Raw genomic sequence first — 27,448 nt, forward strand, 5'->3', positions numbered from 1 at the left:
AATGCTACCTGGGCCTTGAGGAAGGCTCAGTAGCTGCAGCTGGGGAGTGCAGGGTGGGGATGTCGGCAGAGACAGTCATGGGGGAGGTGCTAGAAAGAGGAACCTCACACCAGGTGGCACTGAAACTCAGGAGCCCTGCTCCCAGCTGAAATTACAGCCCCATCCCAGAGGCTGCCCTCCCCCCAGTCCCACCCCAGGGTCTGTGTCTCTGGGCCCTGCCAGATGGCAGTGGGGGAAGTGCCACTGGGAAGGAAGATCTCACCAGGCAAAGAGGCAGAGTCGGCATGTCCAGCTCCTCCACGCGGCCTCAGGGCCACCAGGAGTCCTGGTCTCTCGTATCTTCAGAGGCCATTTCATTGCACCTCCCTCAGAGAGGCCCCCCCTGCTCTCTAGCAGTCATGAGAGACATCAGCCCGGCTCCCCTGCACACCTGCAGCAATGGGACCCTCACTACCTCCCGTTACTGAGCTGCCTGGACTTTGGGCTCAATGAGCTCATCTAATCCCTTGGTATTAAATACAATCTAGAGGCTCCTGAAGTTACATCAGCAGCTTTCGACCTTTCCAACGAGCCCCAACTGCCTGCCCCATCTTTCTACTAGGATGTCACATTGGTGGCTTCAAAAATAACAGGGCCTGAGCTTGGTTCCCTCCCTCCACCCACGTCACGACCTCCCCAGGCTCTCCCACCTTGGGAAATGGACCCCCTGTCCACCCATTGCTCAAGCTTGGTACCTCGAATCATCCTCACCCCTGCATCCAATCCATCTGAAAATCCTACCAATTCTACTTCCAAAGTCACTCTCAGATCTAGATATCGTCCTTCACCTTCACAGCTGCCATCGTGCTCGGAGCCATCAACGTCTCTCACCTGCGTGATCATCTTCACCTGAATCTCTAAACAAAGTCAGTGGACTTTGAAATACACAAATCACAACATGCCTGCCGCGCCCTGCTTAAAGCTCCTCTCCCTTCTCACGGTATGTAGGTTATAACACACGCTCCTCATTCGCCAGGCTCCCGGCCTCCTGGATGATTCCTCGCCAGTCCCCCACCTCCATGCGGTCCGTCAGCTCTTTTCCACCTTGGCTGCTTTTGCACTGGCTTTCGCCTCTGCCCGAATGCTGTTTCTTCTGCCGGCCTCATGTCTGCACTCAAAGTCCTGTCCCTGCCCCTCTAAGTGTGAGCCCACCCTGTAACCTTCTCGGGTCCGCCTGTTTCCACAGCACTTACCATAATCTGTAATGTTGTCAGCTGGCTTACTGGTATGATGTCTGGCTGTCTCCCCCACTAGACTGTACCTTCACGTCTACGCTACTCATTGCTTTATCACTCACCAATGCCTAGCACAGTGCCTGGCACATAGTAGGTGCTCAACAAATATGCTAAATGGATAAATGTCCAGGATCCGTAACCTGGTACCACCAGCCCATTGGGTCCTGTTCTTCCATTTGGGGTGACTCAGAACAGGTCCTGCCACGTGGCAAAGAGCACAGGGGCCCAGATCCGTCCTAGGAGGCCTGGTGGCGATCTCTGTCCACTTACTCCACTCTGCACCAGCCGAGCGACCTTGGGCTCATCCCCAACCTTCTTCTGCCCCAGTTTCCCACTCTGGAAAATGAGTATAATAATCTGAGCTCCTGGGGGTGTGATGAGGCACTAAGGGAGAATGTACACCAAGGCCACATCACAACCACGTCCCAGGTGGACGTCCTGAAAGAAGCGAAGATTTACACACACACACTCACTCACTTACACTTACATTCCCTAACCAACCTTGGGGCTCAGAAACTACAAAGCTAACTCCCCAGCCCTCCTCTCCCCAGTATACCAGCCCCAGCCAAGGCCTGTCCTTCCCCCAGGAGCGTGGTGATCGGGCGCCATCTAGCGGGCACCTAGGCGAGAGCCGGCATTCCAGCCCTCCCTTCCACTCCTCAGGGTGGGTGGGGCAGCTCCCTGGGACCCTGCCCTGACCGTCCTCACCAGGCAGAAGCAGGCCTAGGAACAGAGGCGCTGCCCATCAGGGCCCTCGGCCTCTCCCCAGCTGCTTAAAGTCCTAACCCTGAACCGCTGAAGGCCCACCTCCCCAGTCTTCGAGCTCACCTCCCACCATTCCTTCCCCTCCAGCCATACAGAACCTTCCCACAAAAGATCCTGAATAATCCAAGTTTTCCTCTTACCTCAGCCTGGGAGTTCTCCCCACCCTCTTCTCCCTGTTCTGGCTGACCCCTACTACCGCTCTGCACCTCTACTTGAATGGCACCTGCCTAGAGGCCCCTGACCAAGCTAAATCTGCCCTCGGTTGCCCCATGGGCCTCCTCACCCCATGTTGTTAAACTAGATCCACACACTGTGTTTCTTGCCCCCATTCCTCCTTAGACAAAGACATTGATTGCAGACCCTGTAACGCTCCCCTCTGCATGCTAAGTGCTGAGAGAGTCTGGGGCCCATAAGCTCAGACTGCGGGTGAGTTCTGTAAAAATCCGAAGCAGGGGAATCCCCTGGTGGTCCAGTGGTTAGGACTCTGGGCTCTCACTGCAGAAGGCCTGGGTTCAATCCCTGATTGGGGAACTAAAATTCCACAAGCTCTGCAGCGTGGCAAAAAAAAAAAAAAAAAAAAAAATCTGAAGCAGGCGGGTCACAGCCTGTGGAAGATGGAAACTGAGGGGTTTCAGGAAGGATTCAGGGTGCTGCTTCAGGCTGGGCCCCATCTTCAAGCCCCAGAAACCCACTAAGCTGCCGTTAGTCTCTGACCTCTGGCTGTGTTTCTCTGGTGAGCTAACTCACCCTCTCTGGGCCACAGCTTCTTCTCCCCACTCTCCCCTTGCGCGCTCATGCAGAACTTCCTTCCAAGGGATGAAGCCCATGGGTAAATTAAAATATGAGTTGTTGCTAAGAATGGGAAGTATGGGGCCTTCCAGGCTGTCCTTGAGGGTGCAGGAAAAGGTCTGGATTTCTCAAAGCCAATTCTCTGTTCTCCCTTCATCCACTCAACAAATACGTAAAAAATGCCTGGATCCGAGATTAAAAGTACTGGGGCTCTGGAGTCAGATTGTCTGGGCTCCGATCCTGGCACCACTGCTGATGGCTGTTGGCTGCTTGTTTCCTTAGCTGTAAAATGAGGGGGATAAAAATTTCTGTCTTACAGGGTTATCGAGAGGATTCAATGAGAGGATATATGCAACTCAGTACGGGCTCTGGTCTGTCGTAAGGGTTCAATGTGAGGGCTATTGTTGCTACCGCTATTCACGGAGCAACTTCGGTGTCAGGTCACTGATCTCACACTGCATCTCTCCTCCACGCCACACCTAGGGCCTCCCTTGTCTCCTGCACTCCGGTCCCTAGGGGCTCTGGGCAGCCCCTCCCCAGTTCCCTGTCGGACTCCTCCTCAACGCCCGCCTTAAGGCCTTCGGATGCCCTCAGGAATTCCAGAACACCTGCAGTGGAACCTCCTCTCTCCCAGTCTTTTCTCTGAACGCTTCCGTCTTGCCGTAGGAAACCCGCTCTCCCCTGAGGATGCTGCGTTCCCCTGCAGACCTCCCAGTGGCTTCTCCTTTCTCTTCCATAGCCCATGGACAGGAGAAAAAATGGGGAGAGTGGAGGGAGAAACCACAGGCATGTTGTCCTCCTTGCCCCTCACTGTCCCTTTCAGGCTGTCTGTGTTCCCACCTCCCTAAAGGATGCCCGTTTTGAATCTCGTCTCCACCCTGCAGCACCCACACCTTCCCCTGGGAGCAGATGTCTACCAGCCTCTGGGGCACAGCCTCCCGTCTTTGAGGGCTTGCCCCTGGCCTCAGTGTCACTCTCAATCAGCTTGTTCCTGTTGTAGCTCTTGGTCATTCCAATATTCACAGAGATGCTGCTGCCATCACCTTGGCCTCTGGTACATTGACCTGTTCCTATTGATCTTGTCCCCCCCTCCCCCCGCCCATGTCAGCCACTCACTGCCATGGTCTGAAACTCCTCCCCAATCCATTATCTCAATCTCACGCCCCCTGTCCCTGATCGCCAGCTCAAAGTATCAGCTGGTACCTGGACTTCAGCCATCCCTTACCCCAATGGGACCTCAAATCCATTGTTCCCACCACCTTTCTGCTCCCCCTCACCCCCTTGATGCTCTCACTACCCCAATTACCCCAGCTTCAGTGCCTGCTCAGTGGCGAAAATCATTCCTGTACATTCAGCCTCCAATCCCCTGTTCTTCTCTCAAGTTGTCTTCTCTTGGCAAAAACCACAACCCTGGTTAAATCCAGCCCTCTGCCTACTCCATGCCTGCGTCCATGCAGCAGAACATGGCTGGAGAAAACGTCCAGTGGACCCTTAATGCTGCCCTGGAATCACCCCCTAGTCCCCTAGCTCTTGGTGAGGTTTCAAACCTTCTCTCCACCTTCAATCTTCAATATCCACCCACCCCCAGCCTCACAGCTGTTCGCCTCCTACTTCCCTGACGAGAACGTTCTCAAGCTCCCACTCCCAAGTGTGCTTACCCTCCAGCATCTCCCTACTCCCCGTTTGCACAGATGTGCTATCCACGCTCCTATCTAAAGCTGCTACCTCCATCTGTGCACTAGAGTGGGTCACCTCTTCCTGCTCAAGAACACGGCACCATCATCAACTTTTTTCAGTCTCTACTAGACCATTCCCATTGGTATACAAATATCTGTTACTGATGCAATCTTAAAACAGAAAACAGAAAAGAGCCTCTTGATCCTGCTTCCTCATTCTTCTGCCCTTTTGCACACCTTCGCAGCAAAACTCAAGTGCTGTCTATACCTCCCTTCCTCTCTTGAATCGGCTCCATTCAAGCCTTTGCACTCCCCTCCCCCGACCCCTGCCACACACACCTTGACCTCTTGCCAAGGTCCCCAGTGGCCTCCAAGCTGCTACATAAGTGGTCATTCTCAGCCCTCATCTTATTTTACCTCTCAGCAGGCGGACACAGCTGCCTGCTCCCTTCTCTTTGATTCCCTTTCTTCACCTGGCTTCCTGGACACCCCCTCTCTGGGTTTTCCTCCCATCTCACTGCTCCCCACTGCTTTCTCCTTGGCTATCTCCTTCTTGTCCCCACGCTTTAAAGGTCCATCCTTGTACCTCTTCTCTATCTGCACTCAGTCCCTGGGTGGTCACAAGCAGTCTCATACCATCTAGATGCTGAAGACTCCCAAATTTACACCTCCAGCCGAGACCCTCTCCTCAATTCCAAACTCACCTACCCCCAAAACCTTAGATATACAATAGACATCTCAAACTCAGGCCTAAGACTGAACACCTAATCTCCACCCCACCCTCCCCAAATTTACTCCACCCTTGGCCTCCCCACCCCAGCTCATGGTGACTCTGGAGTTAATTTTTTTTTTAAATGTATGTTGAAACTTATGTCTTCATTGGGCACTTACTCAGTGCCAAGCTCTGAGATACAATAATAATGGCACAAAGCTAGGACTTGAAAACTGGGTAGGAATTACCTAAACAAAGGCAAAACGAATGGTCTGGGTGGGGAACATGTATACACAAAGGTCCTGGGGTGGGAAGGCACTTGGAGAGCTGAAGGAATTAAAAACAGCTGGGGGGGCTTCCCTGGTGGTGCAGTGGTTGAGAGTCCGCCTGCCGATGCAGGGGACGCGGGTTCGTGTCCCGGCCCGGGAGGATCCCACATGCCGCGGAGCGGCTGGGCCCGTGAGCCACGGCCGCTGAGCCTGCGCGTCCGGAGCCTGTGCTCCGTAAAGGGAGAGGCCACAACAGTGAGAGGCCCGAGTACTGCAAAAACAAACAAACAAACAAATAAACAAACAAAAAAACAGCTGAGGTGTTGTATGTGAAGGAGGAGGGATGGGAGATCAGGCTGGAGGAATTGCAGGAAGCACTTTCTGTGGGCTCTTACTTCGCAGTTGCCTTGTCTGTTTTTCCCATCCCACCCAACCCCACGCGCTATCAGTACTGTGAGCACAGGAAACATATCTACCACCACCGCTCATAGGTGATTCATTCATTTAGTAAATACTTACTGATCACCTAGTAGGTACCTGGCACTGTTCTAGATACTTGGGATACATCGATGACCAGAACAGATAAAGATCCCGACCAACTTGGAGTTTACATTCTGGCAGGAAAGGCAGGCGTAGTACCTAAGTAAATGTCCTATTATGTTAGAAGATGACCAGTACTATGAAAGAAGAAGTCAAGCAAGGTAAAGGGTATAGGGGTGTGAGGAAAGGGGTGGGGCAGGTGCAGAATTAAATAGAGAGGGCAGGGTAGCCTTGTTGAGGAGAGATTTGAGCAGAGGCATGAAGGAGGAAAGGGAGCAAGCCTTTCCATTATTAGCGATAATCTAAGGGAAGATTATTACTGGAAGAGGGAACAGCATGTGCAAAGGCCCAAAGGTGGAAACACCACTGACATATTCTAGGAAGAGCAAGGAGGCTGGTATGACTGGAGTAGAGTTAGTGAGGGGAGACAGGTGGGTGACAAGGGGATGTAATGATGAGAGAAAACGGGTGGTGGGGGCAGATTATATAGGCCTTTAGGTCATTGTGAGGATTTTGGCTTTTGCTTTGACTGAAGCCATTTGGAGGGTTTGAGCAGAGGACTGACAGAATCTGACTCATGTTTTAATAGGATCAGTACGGATGCTCTGTGGAGGATAGTCCCTCAGGCATGAGGGACTAAAGTAGAAGCAGGGGTCACAGTTAAGAGGTGAAAGATAACTGGTACCTGAGACCAAGGTGGCATTAGTTGGGAGAGAAGGAAGTGCTCAAAATTTGGTTATATTTTGCAAGTAGATCCAACAGGATTTCCTGGTAGATTAAACATGGGACATGAGAGAAAGGGCTGTCAAAGAAGACTCCTCTCATCCAAAGCAGGAACTTACTCCACACTGCTCCAGACTCAGCCAACAAACCTCCTTTACTGGGGAACTCAGTGTTCGAGAACAAAAAAGGTTTTTCTTTCAAAGAATATAAACAGACAATTCACAAGAGAGACGCAAATGCGCAAAGCAATCCACAAAGAGGTATCTGACCTTATTAATTATGGAATAAATACAATACAGCAAGGAGACAGATTTAGTTTCTCAGTTTAGCAGAAGTGAAAATTGATATCAACTTTCTGGAGGGCAGTTTAGCAACAAATATCAAAACTTAAAATATATGTTCCTTTTGACTGCTGGTAGTTTACCCAAGGAAGGACTATCACAAGTGTGTTGCTGACACTTTTGTTTATATTTGAAAATTCTGGAAATAAATGTCCTACAATAGAGAACTGACTAAATAAACAATGGTATAGCTATAGAGAGGAATATCATATAGTAATAAAAAGTAACGCAATACAGGTATTCCTGGTTGCTTGCAAAGAAGAGGATTGAGTTGCTGGGGACAGAAATGACAGGAGTAGGGTTTTTGGGGTTTTTCTTGTTTTTTTGGAGTAGGGTTTTTTAAAACATACTTTTTGATAACTGCAATTTTTAATTTGTGTGAATACATGTAATATTCAAAATAATAAATGAAAATGTAAATATCTGTAAAAAAAGTATTGTAGATCTCTATTAGTTGTTACGGGAGGATGTCCACAATGTTGAGTGAGAAAAAAAGTTACCAAATGGCATATAGAATACAATTCATTTACATGAGATTGTATATTATATACTAAAAATATAGGTATAGATATAAGTATAGAAAGTTATTTCTGGAATGATGCTCCAATTTAATAATAGTGGTATCTCTAGAAGAAAAAATTTAGAGATGATTTTTACTTTTTTGCTATACACTTTTCTGTATTGTGTGGATTGTTTATAATGAGCATGGATTTTTTTTTTTATATTATCAGGGGAAAATATTGTAAGGTTATTTTCTTTTAAAAAGGAAGTGCAAAAAAAAAAAAAAAAGGAAGTGCCTCGGACTTCCCTGGTGGTGCAGTGGTTAAGAATCTGCCTGCCAATGCAGGGGACACGGGTTCGAGCCCTGGTCAGGGAAGATCCCACATGCTGCGGAGCAACTAGGCCCGTGTGCCACAACTACTGAGCCCACAGGCCACAACTACTGAAGCCCGTGAGCCTAGAGCCCATGCTCCACAATGAGAGAAGCCACCACAATGAGAAGCCTGCGTACTGCAACGAAGACCCAACACAGCCAAAAATAAATAAATAAAATAAATAAATTTATTAAAAAAAAAAGAAAACTAGAAACAGAACTACCATATGATCCAGCAATCCCACTCCTGGGCATATATATCTGGAGAAAACCATAATTTGAAAAGATACCTGAACCCCTATGTTCATAGCAGCACTATTTACAATAACCAAGACATGGAAGCCACCTTCGACAGAGGAATGGATAAAGAAGAAGTGGTACGTGCATACAATGGAGTGTTACTCAGCCATAAAAAAAGAACGAAATAATTCCATTTGCATCAACGTGGATGACCTAGAGATTATCATCCTAAGTGAAGTAAGTCATACAGAGAAAGACAAATATCATATGCTATCACTCATATGTGGAAACTATTTTTTTTTAAATGATACAAATGAACTTATTTACAAAACAGAAACAGACTTACAGACATCGAAAACAAACTTATGGTTACCAAAGGGGAAACGTGGTGGTGTAGGGATAAATCAGGAGTTTGGGATTAACATACACACACTACTATATATAAGATGGATAAGCAACACAGGTCTACTGTATGGCACAGGGAGCTCAGTGTTCTGTGATAACCTATATGAGAAAAGAATCTGAAAAAGAATGAGTATATGTATATGTATAACTGAATGACTCTGCTGTACACCTGAAACTAACACAACATTGTAAATCAACTATACTCCAATAAAACTTTAAAAAATAAAATAAAATCGCTTTCTTTAAAAGGGAAGTCAAAACAGTATCTATTTGACAATGTGGTGAGGATTAAATGAGGCAATGCATATGAATCGCTTATCCCAGGCTGGTATACAATGCTAAGTATTGAATAATTTATTCTTATTTTGCCAAGTACACAGAAGTTGAAAGTCTACGATCACCGTGGTTTTGTTGTTGTTGTTCACCTCCACACCACGAGGGGCGCTGCCGCCCCCAGGCTGACCAGGCTCAGGGTCAGGGAAGTCTGTCTAGCCGCGGTCGCCGCCATCTTAGGACACAGGCCTTCCACACCCACCGTGTGCGGCTGCCTCGTGCAGTCTTAGAAGCAGACCCGCTCGCCAAGACACCCAGCCTCTTACCTCTTTAGGCGCTCCTTTAAGTAAGCTGTATTCTCGAGGGCGTTTTAATCTCCTTGGAAACGCTAAAATCGGCGTCTTCCGGGAGCCTGCCTCGCCCCGTGACCGCAGACGTACACTTCCGGGGACACGTGCGTGACCCGTCGCCCCGCCCCCTCCTTCTCTTTCTTTCTGGTGGCTGATTCTGGATAAGACGAGTAGGTAGGAACCCTGGGCGAGGAAAATCGGGTGGCATCCTGCGGCACGGGGACCCGCCGGGGCCGGGGGCGCGGGGCTGGGGTCTTTCCGTGGAAGACAAACCAAGTGCTGGGCGAGAGGAGCTCGGCGGGCCGACCCAGACTCTGGTTCGCGCCCCGGCTCGGGAGGCGGCGGTCTTGCTTCAGGGAAAAGCCGGTAAAGCAGGGGTGAGTTCAGGTCTAGCCTCGAAGGCATAGGCCCTGCGCCACGACCACACCTGCGCTGAAAAGGCAGCACAGCATGGTTGATTGGGAAAGGAGCGGAAAATTTAGTCCTTTGTGACCTCCCCACCTTTACCCCACCAGCTTTTTCGTGAGCGGTCGGAGGCCGGTCCCCTGATTTCTAGTTTATTTTCGATCTGGAAAGTAAGAGTAGTCGTAGGAATTCCGTGGGGATGTAGTGAGGATTCCAGAGGGGAATGCAGAAAAAATGGCCCTTCGTTAGGTGTTTCCTAAATCTCAGTGACTGCTAAGTCGGGCACGTTTTAATTTCTGGGCGCTCAGGGCAGGTTTCTCAAAGCCAGAAATTAGGAGAAGGCTTAATTTCTCTTAACATCAGTGTTTGTTGAGCATCTACCGTGCGCCTATTGCCGCTGAAGGCCGAGACGAGGGACGTTCAAGTCTTGCCACGGTGGGCTGGGAGGTGCAGGGCAGGGTTAGCCTCCAGCAAGCGACACCTGGAAATCCTGAGCGCTGGCGTGTTCGCGGCGTGGGGCGGGAGCGCAAGTGCCCGCGTGTCCCGCGCACCTTTCTCGGGGGAGCAGTTATTCCCAGAGAAGTAAACCTTGGGGTTTTCTGTCGTTAACACTGGGATTCTTTTTTCTTTCCTTAAGAAATGGCACCTCGCAAGGGGAAAGAAAAGAAGGAAGAACAGGTCATCAGCCTTGGTCCTCAGGTGGCCGAAGGAGAAAATGTATTTGGTGTGTGCCACATTTTTGCGTCCTTCAATGACACTTTCGTCCATGTCACCGATCTTTCTGGCAAGTGAGTACCTAGGTGGAGAGGCCCAGGACCCAATTAACAAGGGTTGGGGTTAGAAACGACCCTGGAACTGGGTGGCAGTTTAAGGGAATCTCTTGAAATAAATGTTGTAAAATGTTCAAATAAGGATATGTGCTTGGTTGATGAATCCACAGATGGTGTGATCTCCTAGGTACTGGAGTTCTGAGAGAGAAGGAGACATTTTGTGCTCTTATGGGCTTACAGCATGGGGACCTCGTATGTAACATGAGGAGGAATTACTCATGGAGTAATAGGAGGATTAAATGTAAAAGTACATGCAAATCGTCGATACAGAGCTTAGTTATCTAGGATCTGAACCCCATCAAGGCAGAGCCCATGGCAGTCTTGTTAGATCAGGATGCATGTTCAATTGACCTTCATTCTCTGCCCTACCTGAGTAGTAGTGCTTTTTATTCATTAGGATGTGGTATGCACTCTGAATCTTGTTGGGTAGGAAAGAAAGGACCCTGTGCATTTGTCCCCAGGGAAACCATCTGCCGTGTAACTGGTGGGATGAAGGTGAAGGCTGACCGAGATGAGTCATCTCCATATGCTGCCATGTTGGCTGCCCAGGATGTAGCCCAGAGGTGCAAGGAGCTGGGCATCACTGCCCTCCACATCAAACTCCGGGCCACAGGAGGAAATAGGTAAGGCTGGGACTGGGCAGTGAGGTCACTGGGCTTGGGCAAGACATTCTAGGTGTGTACATAATTAATACAGGCATACCTCAAAGATGCTGTGGGTTTGGTTCCAGACCACTGTGTTAAAGCAAATATATCAGTAAAGCAAGTCATGTGAATTTTTTGTTATCCCAGCATGTATAAAAGTTACGTTTACACTGTACTGTATGTAGCCTACTGAGTGTGCAGTAGCATCATGTCTTTAAAAAAAAAAAAAAAACCAGTGTACATAACCGTAAGTTAAAAATAATTTGCAATTAAAAAAAATTTCTAACTATCTGACAATGAAGGGTTGCCATAAGCCTTCAATTTGTTTTTTTAAAAAAGGCATTATCTGTGAAGTGCAGTAAAATGAGATATGCCTGTAACTGGTTCCTGCACCCTCCCCTGCGCTAACTTACTGTGTTAATTGAGCACTCAGCATACGAGGTACTGTGTTCTAAGTACTAGAAGAGAGTGATGGGGGAAAATAGATATGGTCTCCATCCTCTTATGTGGCTCTTAGGCTGGTGGAGAGACAGGCTTTAAGCAGTATAGAGAAGGGGAGCATGTGGTTTCTTTTTGCAGCAAGTGCTGGGAAGCAAAAATGTGTCAAGGATAGGTTGGTAATAAAGTTTAAACTAAGACCTAATGTTGTGGTTAGAAGTCAGTCCAGTGAAGGAAGGACAGGGGAGAGTATTCCAGCCAGGAACAACTGGAAGGAAAAGGTCTTGGGGTGGAAATGAGCTTGGCACATCTGTGGAAAAGTGGCATGAGGTGTGATAAGATAGGAGCAGGTGAGGTCCTGCTGGGTCTTGAAGAACCTGGTTAAGATTTGGACTTGGGCTGGGGGCGGGGGGGCATGAAAACTTGTTAACAGTAATGACCTGTTGAGGTTGGGTTGTATGATATTTATTTTATTGTTGTTATTTGTCTTTTTTTTTTTTGGTGGTACGCGGGCCTCTCACTGTTGTGGCCTCTCCCGTTGCGGAGCACAGGCTCCGGACGCACAGGCTCAGCGGCCATGGCTTACGGGCCCAGCCGCTCCGCGGCATGTGGGATCTTCCCGGACGGGGGCACGAACCTGTGTCCCCTGCATCGGCAGGTGGACTCTCAACCACTGCGCCACCCGGGAAGCTCTGTTATTTGTCTTTTAAGATGACTGCTGTGTTGGGAACAGACCAGATAGGAAGTTGTTAAAGTGGTCCAGTGGACCGTTGATAGTGTTGTGGTCTTGGGAGGATGGAAAAGGACAGATCACCAGAAACACTTAGAATCACAGCATGTGACCAAAAGGGGCACTTCTTTAAACAGGGTGCAGGCAGAGCAGGATACAAACTGTGACCCATGGTGCTGGGGGGAGTGTGTGACAAAAAGTAAGTGGCATACTAAACCTGAAGTATTTACGGTCTGGCCCTTTGCAGAAAGAAAGTTTGTAGAGCCCTGAACTAGAGGGTTGTGGGATCTTCTCATGACTTGGCCAAAAGCTTTTCTTAATTTAGATATTCATATCCTAGGACCAAGACTCCTGGACCAGGGGCCCAGTCAGCCCTTAGAGCCCTCGCCCGCTCAGGAATGAAGATTGGGCGGATTGGTGAGTGCCCCTCTTTGGCTTATGCTTGGATTTGCTTTGAAGCACTGACCCCGGAAAGCATGTGGTCTGCTCAGTGGATACAGGGCCTAGTCTGGTAACTTTTGACAGTTAGGTTTGTTAATAGGGAGTGCAAGAGGCACCATGTGACATAAACTCTCTCCCTGAACACCCTTGTTGCCTTGATGTGAATGTCCTGCATTGGGACAGCGCCGTCTCATTTCTGAACTTCTGTGCCTGATGGTGACTGGTGGAACTGACAGGAGATGAATTGTCCTTTCCAGTGTTCTCATGGGGGTTGCTGTTGGTATTTGGGGGGGGTGTCTCCTGTGTGATCATTGACTACTCAATATCAGTAGGGCAGGCCAGGCATTGTGACAAGAGTGTATGGAGGGGGCAGTAGCTCCCATGGTTGAGAATCACAGCAGTTCTCTACACTTGTGTAGTATTTATACCCTCACGTCTGATCTGGCCACTTATAGCTCTTAGGAGGGAGATGTTAGCCCTTCCCTACTGTTTCTGTGGCAACGTGTACTGATCCCTCAGTCGAATGGTCTAGCCCTCTCAAGATTTTTTCAGAACATTTTCAGCCTCCTAGCTATTAAAAAGGAGATATTCTTCAGTTTATGAGGATTTTTCCACTAGAGTCAGTGCGCTAGGTGTCAGAAACCTGGATTTATCACCTGCCTCTGACATCCTGTGCAAGTGACCCACTCTGAGCCTCAGTTTCCCCTTCTGGTAAGTTGAGTTCAAACCACATCAGAAATTTTGAGGAAGCAGCAGATGGGGCAGCTCCACATCTATCTGTTAAATACTGAGGACTTAACTTGTGAAGCAGCAGGATCCACTGCTGATCCGTTAGACCAATTGGCCTAGGGAGGCCTGGACCCCTTCCCATCCAGCTCCAGGCAATGATGTTTTCTCTTCCTCCCCACAGAGGATGTCACCCCCATCCCCTCCGACAGCACCCGCAGGAAGGGGGGTCGCCGTGGTCGCCGTCTGTGAACAGGACTCCTCAAATTATTCTTTTCTGTTAATAAATTGCCTTGATGTAAGTTCTTTTCGACTCTAGTCTTTTCTCCTTTGTGTAGGGGCCACCCTTGGGGATATTTTGATTCCTTCCTTCTGTATTTAACCAGGGTGTGGGACTGTCTTGAGGTCATGGGTGCGTTGATAAACCAGCAGCCATTTAATAGATACATTGCTTCAGAGAATGTATCTAGCCTGTCAAAGAGGAGCACAAGAGGTACTGATTCAGCCCCTACCATGGGACAGGGTGAGCCTGTGTTCTGGGAACTGGTTTCCTGGGAGGAGGAGCCTAAGGAAAGGTGAGATAATGGTGGCTGCGGTTGGGTCTTTTCTACCCTGCTTGTTGTGGTGTTAAGTTACCTCAGTCATCTAAAGCCGACCAAGGCCTTGGAGACCTTGTTTTGAAAGTGAAGGTGTTGATTCCAAAAGTGGACCAGTTCTTAAAGAGCGGGAGTGGAGTGGAAACTGTTGAGCTAAGTGTATGTAGCCTGAGCAGAAGAGCCTTCCAGACAGCCATATATAAACACGTGTGGGTGTGTACTCGCCCCCCACACCTTCTGTGCAAAAAAGGGATCGCACTCTTGCATCTTGCTTTTTCTCACTTGGCAGATCTTGGAGGTTGTTCCACATCAGTACATAAAGTACATAAAGATTTGGTCACCCACAAATACACACCAAGCCCTATTTTCGTCGGTGATGAAAAAGAAAGTTTCTGCTTTCCGGAAGCATGCATCCAGCTCCAAGGACCCAGTGGCACCAGATGGTACTGAGTGTTCTGCAGAGGCTTAGCATAGCGCTGTGTGACAGTGACTGCTGCCCCAAGGCAAGACAATGGCATAATGTTTTCAGGGTTCATCACAGCATGTTTCAGGACTTCATTCCTTTTTATTGCTGATTAACGTTCCATTACCTTGATAAACAGATCTCTTCACAGTTCTCTTCCAACTTGGAAGAACCTTGGAGAGGTGGGTCTTGCCATGGCTCCTACCAACTTACCCTGTGTGATGGACAAGCCATCTTTTTTGAGTCTCTTTGTTTCTTCATCTTAAAAATGAGTGATTACAACCCAAAGTATAAAATGAGTCCATGCTGCTGCAGGTGATTTGAATAAATTAAGCCATAAATCTTAAAAAGGATTCTAAATAAAAGTAGATGCTCCCCCTTCCAGTAAGTGGGACTTACTGTGGGCTAGACTTAGTGACTCACGAACATGGAAGAGGGAAAATGTTAACTTTGTTCTGGAGAGACCTTACCCAAACTATTAAGGTTGCTTAACACTTCTGATATATCATGTTGATAGTACTCTGATTTGACAAGATGAGCACTTCACCTCTGAATTCTCTCTGAAAACCCATAGTCCAGTTAGAGGACGTTCTACTGCGTTATCAACATTTAAATGGTCAAAAGTTACGAAAAACAAGGACTTAAGACCAGAGGAGGGACTTCCCTGGCGGCACAGTGGTTAAGAATCCACCTGCCAATGCAGGAGACACGGGTTCGAGCCCTGGTCCAGGAAGATCCCACATTCCAAGGAGCAGCTAAGCCCGTGCGCCACAACTACTGAGCCTGCGCCCTAGAGCCCACGAGCCACAACTACTGAAGCCCGCGCACCTAGAGCCCGTGCTCCACGACAAGGGAAGCCACTGCAATGAGAAGCCCGTGCACCACAACGAAGAGTAGCCCCCGCTCTTCGCAATTAGACAGGCCGCACGCAGCAACGAAGACCCAATGCAGCCAAAAATAAGTAAATAAATTTATTTTTAAAAAAAAAGACCAAAGGAGCTGAAGGAGATGTGATATAATGCATTGGATCCTGGACCAGAAGAGGCATTAGTATAAAAGCTAATATCTAATCTGGAGTCCAATTAGTAGTAATGTACCTATGCTCATTAGTTTTGACAAATGTATTGTTATAATGTAAGATGTTAACATGAGGAAACCAAATGAGTGTTATACAGAAACACCATACCTTTGCAACTTTTTGGTAAATCTTAAAGGATTCCAAAATAAACATTAGGGGAAAAAATGAGGGTACTTTTCTACTGTCATTCTGGTTTCTAAGGCAGCACGTGGTGCACAGACCCTCAGGTATGCATTCCAGGATGAAAATCCCAGTTCCCCAGATTTAGGCTCTAACCTCAGGCAAATTATTTAACCCCTCAGCCCTTTAGTGAAAATTCCTGTGATAAGGGCAGCCTCATAGGGCATCACAAAAATAAGATTGAAGCGTTTAGCACAGTGCCTGGCGCTGAAGAAGCTGCTGCTATTCTTATGCCTGTTCAGTTCTTCTGCCAAGCAGCATGAATGACAGCTGGCTGGAATCCTGGTGGGAAAATGCTGGCGCTTGCTGGAGCGTTCTTTTTATTTCCTGTAATGGGACTTTGCAACCTGTCCTGCTGTTTCCTGGTAACAAGGGATGCAGTCAGCCAGGTCTTTGAAAGCAGTTCATTTCTAGGTTTTGTTTGCAAGTTACAAGGAGAGCTAATTGGTGCAGCCCAGGTGGGAACGTAAGCAGCCTCCTGGCCACTGAGGTGGACAGGGCAGGACTCGAGATGTTGCCCCCCCCCCCAAGACTGCAGACCATGGAAGCCCAGCTGCTGGCTGTAAGTGCAGCCTCAACCAGGGCCATGGAGATGGTCCCTACTTCTCGATCCTTTGTCTTACCTGAGCTCCTGCAACAGTCTCTCCAAGTCTCCCTGTCTTCCCCCAAGCCCCTGCCTATCCCTAGGCCACACTGCAGCTGTGTGATCTAAAATTAATTGGATTCTGTCACTATCCTGCTATTTTATCCCTGCCCCACTCTTCAGTCTAGAAGCCAGTCTCCACGAATCTCCAGTGTTTTATCTAACCCTGCCATACCCTTCACCCTCTCTGCCCAAGCCAAACCTAGTTCCTTTCAGTTTTCCAATTCTCCATGCCTTCAGTCTTTTGCTCATGCTTCCCCCTCCCAGCCTGGCTCCTTCAGTATCTCCTCTCCCCAGCTTGGCCTCACTACCTTCTGTTCACCTGTTGGAATCAGCTTTTCATCACTCGCAAAGTTATCTTCCTGGATGCCCCTCAAGATGCTTCTCCACTCAGTTCCCCCAACACCCTTACTCTCCTCGTGGTACCACTAGTCTCCCTCTGTTCTAATAGCCTATTTCCCCACTAATCTGTGAGCTCTGAGAGGGCAGAGAGTATGTCTTGTTCAGTGTCTGCCAGCCCAGTCTGCAAAAGTAGGGGCTCTATAAAGATTTGTTTGCTGAATCATTGAAAGAATGGGCTTCGCCTTCTGTAGTCAATTAGATAGTTGAAGGACTTCTCTAGACCCTGGATACATTAAAACAAACATGCATTCTTGGGCTCTATTCTCAGGGGAGTTAAAGAAATGAGAAAGAAAAGGACATTAAGATGAAATGCGTTAGGGAGCAGAGAGCTGTAGGCAAAGAAAGTTGGGGTAGCCCTCTGGGCACATACTGGAGTTAGTGCCCAGAGATTAAGTTTAGGCTCTGCCCTCAGCCCCACCCATAGCCCCAAGGTGAGGGAACTGAACTTGACCTTCAATTTAAGCCAGAAATCCTCAGATTTCAGAGCTAATGTGGTCCCAGGTGGGAGTGTCTGGGCTCTTTGTAGAAAAGCAAGTCCTCTGGAGAAAACCATCTATATTTGAGGTCTTGCCAGTTGTTTCTTCTTCCGGTTTGCTTCATTGACCTGGGTGATGGTGTCATGGCTCCCTTTTGCCCAGGAGAATACTATCAAGGCCATTCTCAGTCTCTTAATGAAGGATCTGGAAAACCTTTCCCCAAACGTGGTCTCAGGGGAGCATTGCTGACCTTAAGTGGGCCAAAGAGAAGATGTATAAGGGACTTTAAGTTCTGTCTGGGGGAAGAGGGAGCAAGCAGTCTTGTTGCTTGTAGTTCTTAAGTGGTAGAACTTGGCCAGTGGGTGGGTAGGAGTTGTAGAGAGATTCAAGCATCAGATAAAGAAGAGTTTTCTACAAGAGAGCTGCTAAGAGGAAATAAAACTGCTTCATGAAGAGTGGATCTCCTAATCATTGGAGGCATACACGTGTAAGCCAGACCCCCAAAGGCTAGTTACATCAGAATCACTTAGTGTGGCAGAGACAGTTCCCTAAAGTGCTGCTTTTTTCATTATGAATAGCAGTCTCAATTTTTAGCTGGATGTATAGTTGATCAGAATAGAGATTACAGTTCCTAACTATAGTCACCATGCTGTATATTACATGGACTTATTTTATAAATAAAGGAAACATCTAAAAGGGAACATTCCCTTTCCTCTAGATAATTGCTTTCAGATCTTTGCTGGAACTTGTCACCTTATCAAACAGCCCTTCCTTGATCATCACAGATCAGTTAATGTTTCTGCCCGCTGCCCCACCTCTAGCCATCATTCTTAAGCTGTTTACCTGCCACATTCTTAACACTTAACCCCAACTGATAGTCCGTCCGGAGTCTGTGCCTCTTGAGTCCAGTGGTTCTCAACCTTGAGCGTGCATCAGATTCAGTAGATCTGGGATGGAGGCCTGAGAATTTCTATTTCTAACAAGTCCCCAGGTAGTGCTGATGTCAGTGGTCTGGAGACCACACTTTGAGAACCACTGGACTTGTCTGTTTAGGTCACTGCTGTATCCCAGCACCAGGAACAGTGCGTTAAGTTGTGTTCTCTAAATATTTGTTGACTCAAATTGCAGATATTATCTCATTCAGTAGCTTTAAGGCAGGTACTGTTATCCACATTTTACATATGGGGAAACTGAGGGTCAGAGTAAGTGAGTTGTCCAGGGGCACATAGCTAGAAAGGATCAGAGTAGAGATTCAAACCTGCGCTTGTCTGTAACCGGGGAGCGTGCCTTCCTCAGTCACTGTGCTGTCATACCTTTGTCAGGCTGAGGCTCAGTACAGTCTGGTTGAGGAGCAGGAAGAGGAGGACCCTCCCTGTCCTTGCAGAGGATTGGGGAGTAGATGGCAGCAGAGTGCCCCTCCTGAAGGGAGCCCAGTGGCTGTTGAGTTTGCAGCCGTCATATATGGATGGCCACCAGGTGGCAGCATCGTACAGATAGGAAGCCACCTGCTGGGATGGGGGGAGGTGTCTGGGTTCTGCCACCATTAACTTCTGTGGCCCTAGGCATATCCCATTTCTTATGGGCTTTAATTTCCCCATCTTCACAGACAGAAGACTGGATCTCTATAATACATAAAGAAAACTTGCAGCTCAAATACCACCTATAAGAGACAGGTGCAGCTACTGAAAATCAAATGCCCCCAAACCAAATATACTGTTTCTCTTCTCCTACACTGAAAAAAAACCCCCAAACCCAAAAAACCCACCACCAACAAACCCCCCGACATAACACTCCACTGTACTATCACTGTCCAAAACAAATATGCAAACCACAAAACCGAGCCACATGTAATTTCAAATTCTCTAGTAGCTATATTAATAAACTATAGAAAGTGACATTAATTGTAATAATACATTTTATCTAACCCAATATATCCAAAATATTTTCACTTCAATGTATAATCGATATAGAAAATTATTACCAAGATATTTTACATTTTCTTTCTCTGCTAAATCTTTGAAACCCGGTGTGTGTTTTACACTTAACAGCACATCTCAATTCAGACTAGCCATGTTTCAAGGCTTCAACTGCCACATGTGGCTAGTGGCTGCCCTGTTAGACAGCACAGCCCTAGGATATTAATCGCAAATGTTTATTGAGATAGGCACTGTACTGTTTTATATACATTATCTTAATCAGTCCCCATAATACCCTATAAATCAGGCAAGATTATTATCAGTCAAATTTTGCAGATAGGGACTTCCCTGGTGCTCCAGCAGCTAACCCCATGACCCTTGGGGAGTTCGTCTGGGCTGGGGCAGATGGAGAAGGCTTTGGATGGGAGAAAAGTGAGGGCGATGGTAGCTTGGGCCAGGAAAGCTGTTTGAACAAAGCAGTGGAGTGAGACTTTGTGGATGATGGGGAATTGGTGGCTGGCTTCATGAGAGGTGGGGCTGAGGGTCCTGAATCCAAGATCTCACTTTGATGCGGCAGGGACCAAGGCAGGCAGGTGAGGGTTTCTGAACAGGGGGATCAGTTGAGCCAGGATCAGGTATCTGGGATTTGGAAGGTGAATCCAACAGCCACAGGAGATCAGAGGAGAGACTTGGGCAGGGAGACGGGAAGGTAGCAGAGACTCTAGGAGACAATAGGGATTTCTGGTTTATCCTCTGGGATCAGCTCCAGGAAGTTCTATTTCTGAAATGAAAGCAATCTCAACTAGCCCAGGCATGAGGACTAAAGCTTTTTGCGTCTCTGGAGGCAAATAACTATCACTGGACCTTGGAATCCAATAGCTCTAGACATTACCACCTCCTCCAGGAAGCCTCCCCTGACTTCCCAAGGAGGAATTCCACCCCGGAGTCATGTTCTGTTACGTCAGAACCAGGCCCACCTCCGGCTCAGCCCAGCTTCCCTCAGAGCTTTGACAATACTTGCTCATTCAATTGACCCAATTCCACCAGCCCAGAGAAGGTAAGGAAAGTGTATGTGGTCCCCTTCCCCGGGGAGATCTCAATGTAGCTTAGGGGACCAGCCTCAGTGACTGAAAGCAGCCAGAGAGCAAGAGGGGAGCACTTGTAAGCGGTACCCTGCATCTCCTATGAGCTTGGGACGGGCCCACTGCACCTGAGACTGAGGCTGAAGTCTCTCCCAGGTCAGCCCGGTCACTTCAAGGCTGAGAGCCAGAGGCTCTGACTGTTCCTTCCAGGAAGGCCTTATTCCTTTCTTCTCCCTCCTGTTCGAGGTCTCCATTTCCCTGCTTCCTCACTTCCCCAGAGCACGATCCAGGGGCCTGGGCCCCCACCCCGACTCTGTAGCAGCGGGCTGTACAGACTTCTTTCCAAACCAGCTGTTTTGTGACCTTTTGTGCTTAGAGGTTATGCCAGCCTGTGGCAAAACCACTGTGTACTGTATTTATTTATTCTGTTAGTTGAAAAAACAAGACTCAAATGCCCCTCCCCTGCTCCGCCCCCTGTGTAGTACAGCATGACACTCTGTCTCGTGTATCCCTCTGTCTGTCTGTCTGACTTCCTGTGACATTGTGACCTGTTCTTTGTCCTACTTGGCTAATAAAAGAATCTGGCAGCACACACACAAAAAAATGCGTCCACTGCAGGGGACACGGGTTCTATCCCTGGTCCGGGAATATCCCACATGCCGTGAAGCAACTAAGCCCATGCGCCACAACTACTGAGTCTGCGCCCTAGAGCCTGTGAGCCACAACAACTGAGCCCGCGTGTCACAACTACTGAAGCCTGTGCGCCTAGAGCCTGTGCTCCGCAACAAGAGAAGCCACCACAATGCAAAGCCCGCACACCACAACAAAGAGTAACCCCGGCTCGCCGCCACTAGAGAAAGCCCATGCGCAGCAATGAAGACCCAGTGCTGCCAAAAATAAATAAAATTAAAAAAAAAAAAAAAAATCTCAGGTGACATGCGGTGTGGCCAAAAAAAATTAAAAATTTAAAAATTTAAAAATTCATTTTGCAGGTAACAAAACTGAGGTTCAGGGAGGCTTCTTGGCCAAGATCACACAGCAGGTAAGCAGAGATTCTGGATTTGAACTTGGCTCTGTCTGGCTCTAGAGTGTGTACCCTTCACCTTGACATAATCCTGCCCTGATAGACGTTTAGGATATGCAGTCAGTTAGGCCCACTGATTGGGATTCCAAAGTCAGGGAATGCAGAAGCCCAGGAGCCAACAAGAAGGCCTGTGAGGGCAGGAGGAGAGAGACCTTGAAGCTACCATTCTCCCACCCCCCTCAATGTTTGACAGCGTTGAGCTTGCCTAGCAAACAGCCAGTGACTCTGTCAAGAAGAAATCATGATCTTAGGAAAATCATGTTAGCATGATGAGTAACTGAGCTTGCACACACAAAAAAATTGGTGTCAGGAGAAAATGAAAATTGAGAAATGCAGGACAATAGGAATAGCCTACAGGGAGTACGGAAGAGGGCAGAATTCCAAGGGACAGGGCTAGGCCCAAAGTGTAGAAGTCATAGAGAGCAAGTTGTAGCTCTACCTCAGGAAAAATAGCAATAATGACAGTGTCAGTAGCTAAAATTTATTAAGCACTTACCAAGCAACTTAAATGTAGCATCTTATTTCATCCTCATTATCATACTAGGAAGTAGGTACTATTACTACGATTTTACAGATGAGGAAACTGAGGCACAGGATGCTAGTAGGAAGCAGAGTTGCGATTCAACCAACTGGAGTCCACACTCTGGATTGCCACACTATCCTGCCTAGAATGAGCTGCTTGTGGAGGTACTGAGCTCTGTGCTCTGGAGGCATGTAAGCAGAGCACCAGAGATGTTGGGAAATGCTCCAAAAGGACCATTCCCGAGAAGGACAGAACTAGTGAACTGATAATTAAGCTTCTCTGGAGAGTAAGGAAGGTAGACACTGCCCACAAGGATTGGGAAGGAATCCTATCTGCCTTTTGAATCCAACCCCTTGGGAATAGGGGCTGTAGGCGGCATGGCCTTCACTAAGACCGGTGAAAGTGAGTTAAGGGCTCTATGGGAGGCAAGGTACTTAAGAGAATGGGCTCTGCGGACAGCTCAGACCTGGGCCCAAATCCTGGGTTTGCCACTTGCTGGCACTTGGCTAGTTTGTACATCTCATTTAATCTCCCTGAGGCTCACAGGGCTGTTGTGACAATAAAATGATGAGACAGATATCCGCCAAGTCAGGAAAGTCAGGAGCCAAGGCCTTGGTGTAATTCAGAAAGCTTCACTTTTTCCCCAAACCCAGTGGATGGGCTGTTGGTGGCAGCAATTGGGAAATTAGCTGCCAGGCTGAGGAGGCAGGTCTGAGAGCCGGAGAGCAGGAAAAGAGAGGCATCAGGGAGTTGGTCTGGTGCCTTCACAGAGAGGCAGTCCAGGACCGCTCTTGCCTGGGGAGGAGGCTGGTCAGCCACACAGGGGCGGCTCTGTGGAAGTACCAGGGACTCACTGCGCAGGAGCTCGGCAGAACCCCTCCTCCTCAGCATCATCAGTCCCTCCCTCCCTCCCGCCCTCCCTTCTGAGGCGTTTCCGTCTGGACAAATATGTTCAAACACCGTGACCTGTGTTCTCTTCCAGGGGCTACCCTCACCTCTCTGCTCTCCCTCCCATGCTGGCTTCACTTCTTCCCTCCCAATCGCCTCCCAACCCAATTCTCAGAACTGCTTTTGTCAAGATCTCCCATGACCTCCATGTGGCCCAGACCAGTGGGCATTTCCCTCAGTGATATTTGGCACAGCTGACACTCCTTCACTCCTTTATTGGGATCTGTGATCACACCCTCTCCCCGTTTTCCTTCTGATCCCTGACCACTCCTCTGCACTGCTCAGAGCTGCTCCTCATCCGATCTCCACACATTGAGGGTCCCCAGAGCTCAGCCCTGATCCCATGGTTGAAAATGCTGCCCGTAATTTGGTCATTTACAAAGGTGTATGCTCACTCTTCTTCAAGTTTCAGTCATCTACCTGAGGTCAACACGTGGGTGTCACATAGAATACAGCCAGAACCAAACTCTAGGGTCTACCGATTCCAGAATGTGTTTCCCATCTTCTCCACCCCAGCAAATGCCACCATCCATTGTATAGCTCTAAACCCGGCCACCGTCTTTTTTTTTTTTTTTTTTTTTTTGAGGTACGCGGGCTTCTCACTGTTGTGGCCGCTCCCGTTGCGGAGCACAGGCTCCGGACGCACAGGCTCAGCAGCCATGGCTCACGGGCCCAGCCGCTTGGCGGCACGTGGGATCTTCCCAGACTGGGGCACGAACCCGTGGTCCCCTGCATCGGCAGGCGGACTCTCAACCACTGCGCCACCAGGGAAGCCCCGGCCACCGTCTTTGAACTCACTCCCACAGCAAGTCCTGACATTTCTACTTTCAAAACAGCTATCGAACCCATCCACTTTTCCTTGTCTCCACCACCATCTCTCACCTAAACTACTTTACTCCTAACTAATCTCCAGGCTTCCACTCCTGCCCTTGGTAAATCTATATGCTGCACATCATCTAAAAACATAAACCAGCCCCAGCCCCTCCCTGCTTGACACCCTTTGCCAGCTTCCCATTGTGCTTGGAATAATACCTAAGCTGCAGCCCAGCCTGTCCCCTCAACATCATCTGAAACCACCCTTCCCCTCGCTCACTAGGCTCAGACGCACTGTACTTCTTTCTGTTCCTCAAATGTGCCAAGGACTTCTTGTTTCTGTGAATGACATCATCTCCATCACCCAAGCAGAAAAGCTCACCAAGCATCTTGGTCTCACCCCTCTATCCATATCCAGTTTTGCCTGAGTCCTGTGGACCTCCTCCTGACACTTTTATTCTTCGTCACCTTTCCTCCAGTGCTCCTAGCTATAGCCTCCAACAGGCCTGCCTCTCCAGCTTGACTTTTCACCACAGCCTCCTGACTGGTCTCCCTGCCTCCAGCCTCAGTTGTGACCTGACCCCAGCCACAGATTGACCCCGATCGCTAAGCCCAACCTCAGCCACTGGTAGCCTGGTCTCTGAGTGAGACTGGGGCTCAGCCATCGCCAGGTGTCTCCAAATGCCCCTGTGTCCTAGTGACAGGCACAGAACTGGTGCTTGATACATATTTGTTGGATGAATGAATTCTAGGGGAAGGCTCGGTCAGTCCTACTCAGCTGTGCTAGCTGAGATCATGTCCAAAGGTCATGCTATTAACCTACCTGCCACACGGCAGCTGGGAGAAGAGTAGGGGATTCCCAGATCCTAAATTGGTTGTAGAACATCTGACCTAGGGCAAATTAAATCCTCTCCTCACTCAATTGTCCCTTCAGTAGGATGGGAAGGAGTGAAGCAGCTAGTTTCTTTCTCCCAGAAACACTGTACTATACTCAGTATAAAATGTTTCCGCACCCCAGTTCTCCTTGGACCTTCACAGCAGTGCCATGAGGCAGTGGGGATTATCTGCCCCTATTGTACTGATTTTCAACACAGCCTGAACCACCCTTTTAAACTGCAAGTCAGATAATGACACTCCTTTGCTCAAAGCCTTCCCATGGCTCTTGATTTTACTCAGAGTAAAAGCCAAGGTTGTGACAATGGCCACAGGATCTGACCCCGGAACTTGCTGACCTCATGTCCTGTCATGTTCCACCTTAGTGGCGCCGCTCTAGCCACACTGGCCTCCTTGCTGTTCCTCAGCCATGCCGGGTGCATCCCCACTCTGGGATCTTTGTTCTGGCTGTTCCTTCTGTCCAGGGAATCCTTCAGCCAGACACGGGCTGGATTAAACACCTCAAGCCTGTGCCCAAATCTCGCCTTGTCAGTGAGGCCCAGCCCAACACCCTATAAAGTACTACAACCTGCCCCTATCCTGCTGCTGCAGTAATACCTTTCCTTTTCCCGATCTCTGGCACCACTCTTTTTTTTGTTTTTATTGGGGTACAGTTGTTTCACAATGCTGTGCTAGCCTCTACTATACAGCGAAGTGTGTGCTATACAGCAGGTTCTCATTAGTTATCCATTTTATATATATTAGTGTCTGCCATCACTCTTTTTAAAATTAATTAATTAATTAATTAATTTGGTTGTGCCAGGTCTTAGTAGCGGCCGGAGGGCTCCTTAGTTGCGGCTCGTGGGCTCCTTAGTTGTGGCTCACCAGCTCCTTAGTTGTGGCATGCAAACTCTTAGTTGTGGCATGCATGTGGGATCTAGTTCCTTGACCAGGGATTGAACACGGGCCCCCTGCGCTGGGAGCATGGAGTCTTAACCACTGCGCCACCAAGGAAGTTCCTGCCATCACTCTTTAATAAATAAACTTACTTGTTTGTTTCCCACTAGAATGTAAACTCCGTAAGGGCAGGGATACTTGTCTGCTTTGTTCATTTATGTAGCCCAAGGACCTGGCACAAAGTAGATGTGCAATAAATAATTGTTGAATGCATGAGTGAGTGAAAGAAGTGAAGTAAGTGGCTTGCCCAGGCCAGGCATAACAGGTACAGGACTGTAGCCCAGGCCTGCTCCTTTCCCACAAAGAGGACCTTTTCCAACCCCTTGTTCATGGCCAAGGTGTGCTAGGGTCCCCGTACAGAAAGGATGGCCAGGCCATCCTGGGGTGGTAGATAGGGCTGGACATGCACTGCCTACCACCTGGGGTGGCTCTTTCCTCTCAGGGACTTTGGGACTAAGGAGGAAAACAGGATGGCAGAGGTCCTGGGGGATTCCACCTCCTGGCTCACCCTGGTGATCTGGCAGGAACTCACACCTCTGGGTCTTGGAGTGCCCAGACCAAGGGAGAACAGGCATCTCAACCTAGACTAGCTTAATGGGGACACCACAGGAGGAGACTCCCAGGATGATCCAGAGTGGGAGGGGGAGGCCCCCTCTGGCTCTGTTGAGCAGCTCCAAATCTCTGGGTACAGGCAGGGTCCCAGATTCAGATGCAGCAGATTTGCAGAAAAAAATTTATCACTGAACTACCTAACATTTATTGCACACTTAGTCTCTACATCAGGCATATGTATACTAATTCATTCAATACTCCTAACAATCTAATGGTTTAGGTTCTGTTAGTATGCCCATTTTACAGGTGAGGAAACTGAGGCATGGTGGAGTTAAGTAATTTGCTCAAAATCACATCCTGTGGTGGTGGAGCTGGAATTTTTTTCTTATCAAAACAAAACTTTTGATAGTTTCTGAGAAATTTCAAGGAGGTTTACAACACACATTTTGTGCTCATGCTGTGAAAGAGCCCACTGTCAATGTAATAATGTGTCAATAATGTGATGGGAATATAGTGTCGTCTTAGCAGCTAGCACAGTTCTTATATAGGAGGAAATTGGATTTGTACACAATTGCCTTTACGTTTTTTCTAAACAGTTATTATTCAGAATTTCAAACATACAGAGAAAATGTTCATACATATACCCACCACCTAGATTCACCTATTGTTAATTTTATCTATTATCTTTCTTTTTTTCCTATTTTGAAAATAACTTGCAAACCTCATGTCATGTCACCTCCAAGAACTTCATTCAGCCTTCGGCCTCTAAAAGTATATTTTTCTAGCAGACTAATGTTCCATTATTGCATCTAAGAAAAGCAGTAATAATTCCCAAGTATCAGCTAACATTCAGTCCATGTTCAAATTGCCCCAGCTTCTTAAAAATATTTCTTACAGGGACTTCCCCAGCGGTCCCATGGTTAAGACTCTGCGCTTCCAGTGCAGGGGGTGCGGGTTCGATCCTTGGTCGGGGAACTAAGATCCCACATGCTCTGCGGCATGGCCAAAACCCCCCAAAAAACAGGGACTTCCCTGGTGGCGCAGTGGTTAAGAATCTGCCTGCCAATGCAGGGGACACGGGTTTGAGCCTCGGTCCGGGAAGATCTCACATGCCGCGGAGCAGCTAAGCCCATGTGCCACAACTACTGAGCCTGCGCTCTAGAGCCCGTGAGCCACAACTATTGAGCCCTGCACGCCACAACTATTGAAGCCCGCACGCCTAGAGCTCGTGCTCTGCAACAAGAGAAACCACCGCAGTAAGTCTGCGCACCGCAAAAAAGAGTAGCCCCCTCTCGCTACAACTAGAGAAAGCCCACGCACAGCAAGGGAGATCCGATGCAGCCCAAAATAAATAAATAAATTGTATTTTAAAAAAACCCAAAAAACCAAAAAACAAAACCAAATAAAAATCTCTTAC

General features: G+C 48.3%; 1 protein-coding gene across 4 annotated transcripts; it reads left to right on the plus strand.

Annotated features, from left to right (window-relative positions):
• Positions 1-9,253: 9,253 nt before the first annotated feature.
• On the plus strand, positions 9,254-15,616 carry RPS14 (ribosomal protein S14). 4 transcript variants are annotated; one of them, XM_060008522.1, is made up of 6 exons: positions 9,254-9,405; positions 10,274-10,424; positions 10,928-11,089; positions 12,619-12,695; positions 13,630-13,743; positions 14,331-15,616. In XM_060008522.1, the coding sequence occupies exons 2-5, from the start codon at positions 10,276-10,278 to the stop codon at positions 13,695-13,697; spliced, it is 456 nt and encodes a 151-aa protein (XP_059864505.1). In that variant the 5' UTR covers positions 9,254-9,405; positions 10,274-10,275; the 3' UTR covers positions 13,698-13,743; positions 14,331-15,616. The 4 variants fall into 4 exon arrangements, with proteins under 4 accessions (XP_059864505.1, XP_059864504.1, XP_069396681.1 ...); XM_060008521.1 differs by having other exon boundaries at positions 9,273-9,401; XM_060008523.1 differs by lacking the exon at positions 9,254-9,405 and adding an exon at positions 9,436-9,608.
• Positions 15,617-27,448: the final 11,832 nt, after the last annotated feature.

This window comes from Delphinus delphis, chromosome 3 (genome assembly GCF_949987515.2).
Source record: "Delphinus delphis chromosome 3, mDelDel1.2, whole genome shotgun sequence".
Taxonomy (NCBI): Eukaryota; Metazoa; Chordata; class Mammalia; order Artiodactyla; family Delphinidae; genus Delphinus; species Delphinus delphis.

Coding starts and splice junctions, on each gene's coding strand:
- RPS14 (XM_060008522.1), top strand. CDS start 10,276: ATGGCACCTCGCAAGGGGAAAGAAAAGAAGGAAGAACAGGTCATCAGC. Junction 10,425..10,927: donor GTCACCGATCTTTCTGGCAA/GTGAGTACCTAG, acceptor ATTTGTCCCCAG/GGAAACCATCTGCCGTGTAA. Junction 11,090..12,618: donor CGGGCCACAGGAGGAAATAG/GTAAGGCTGGGA, acceptor TTCATATCCTAG/GACCAAGACTCCTGGACCAG.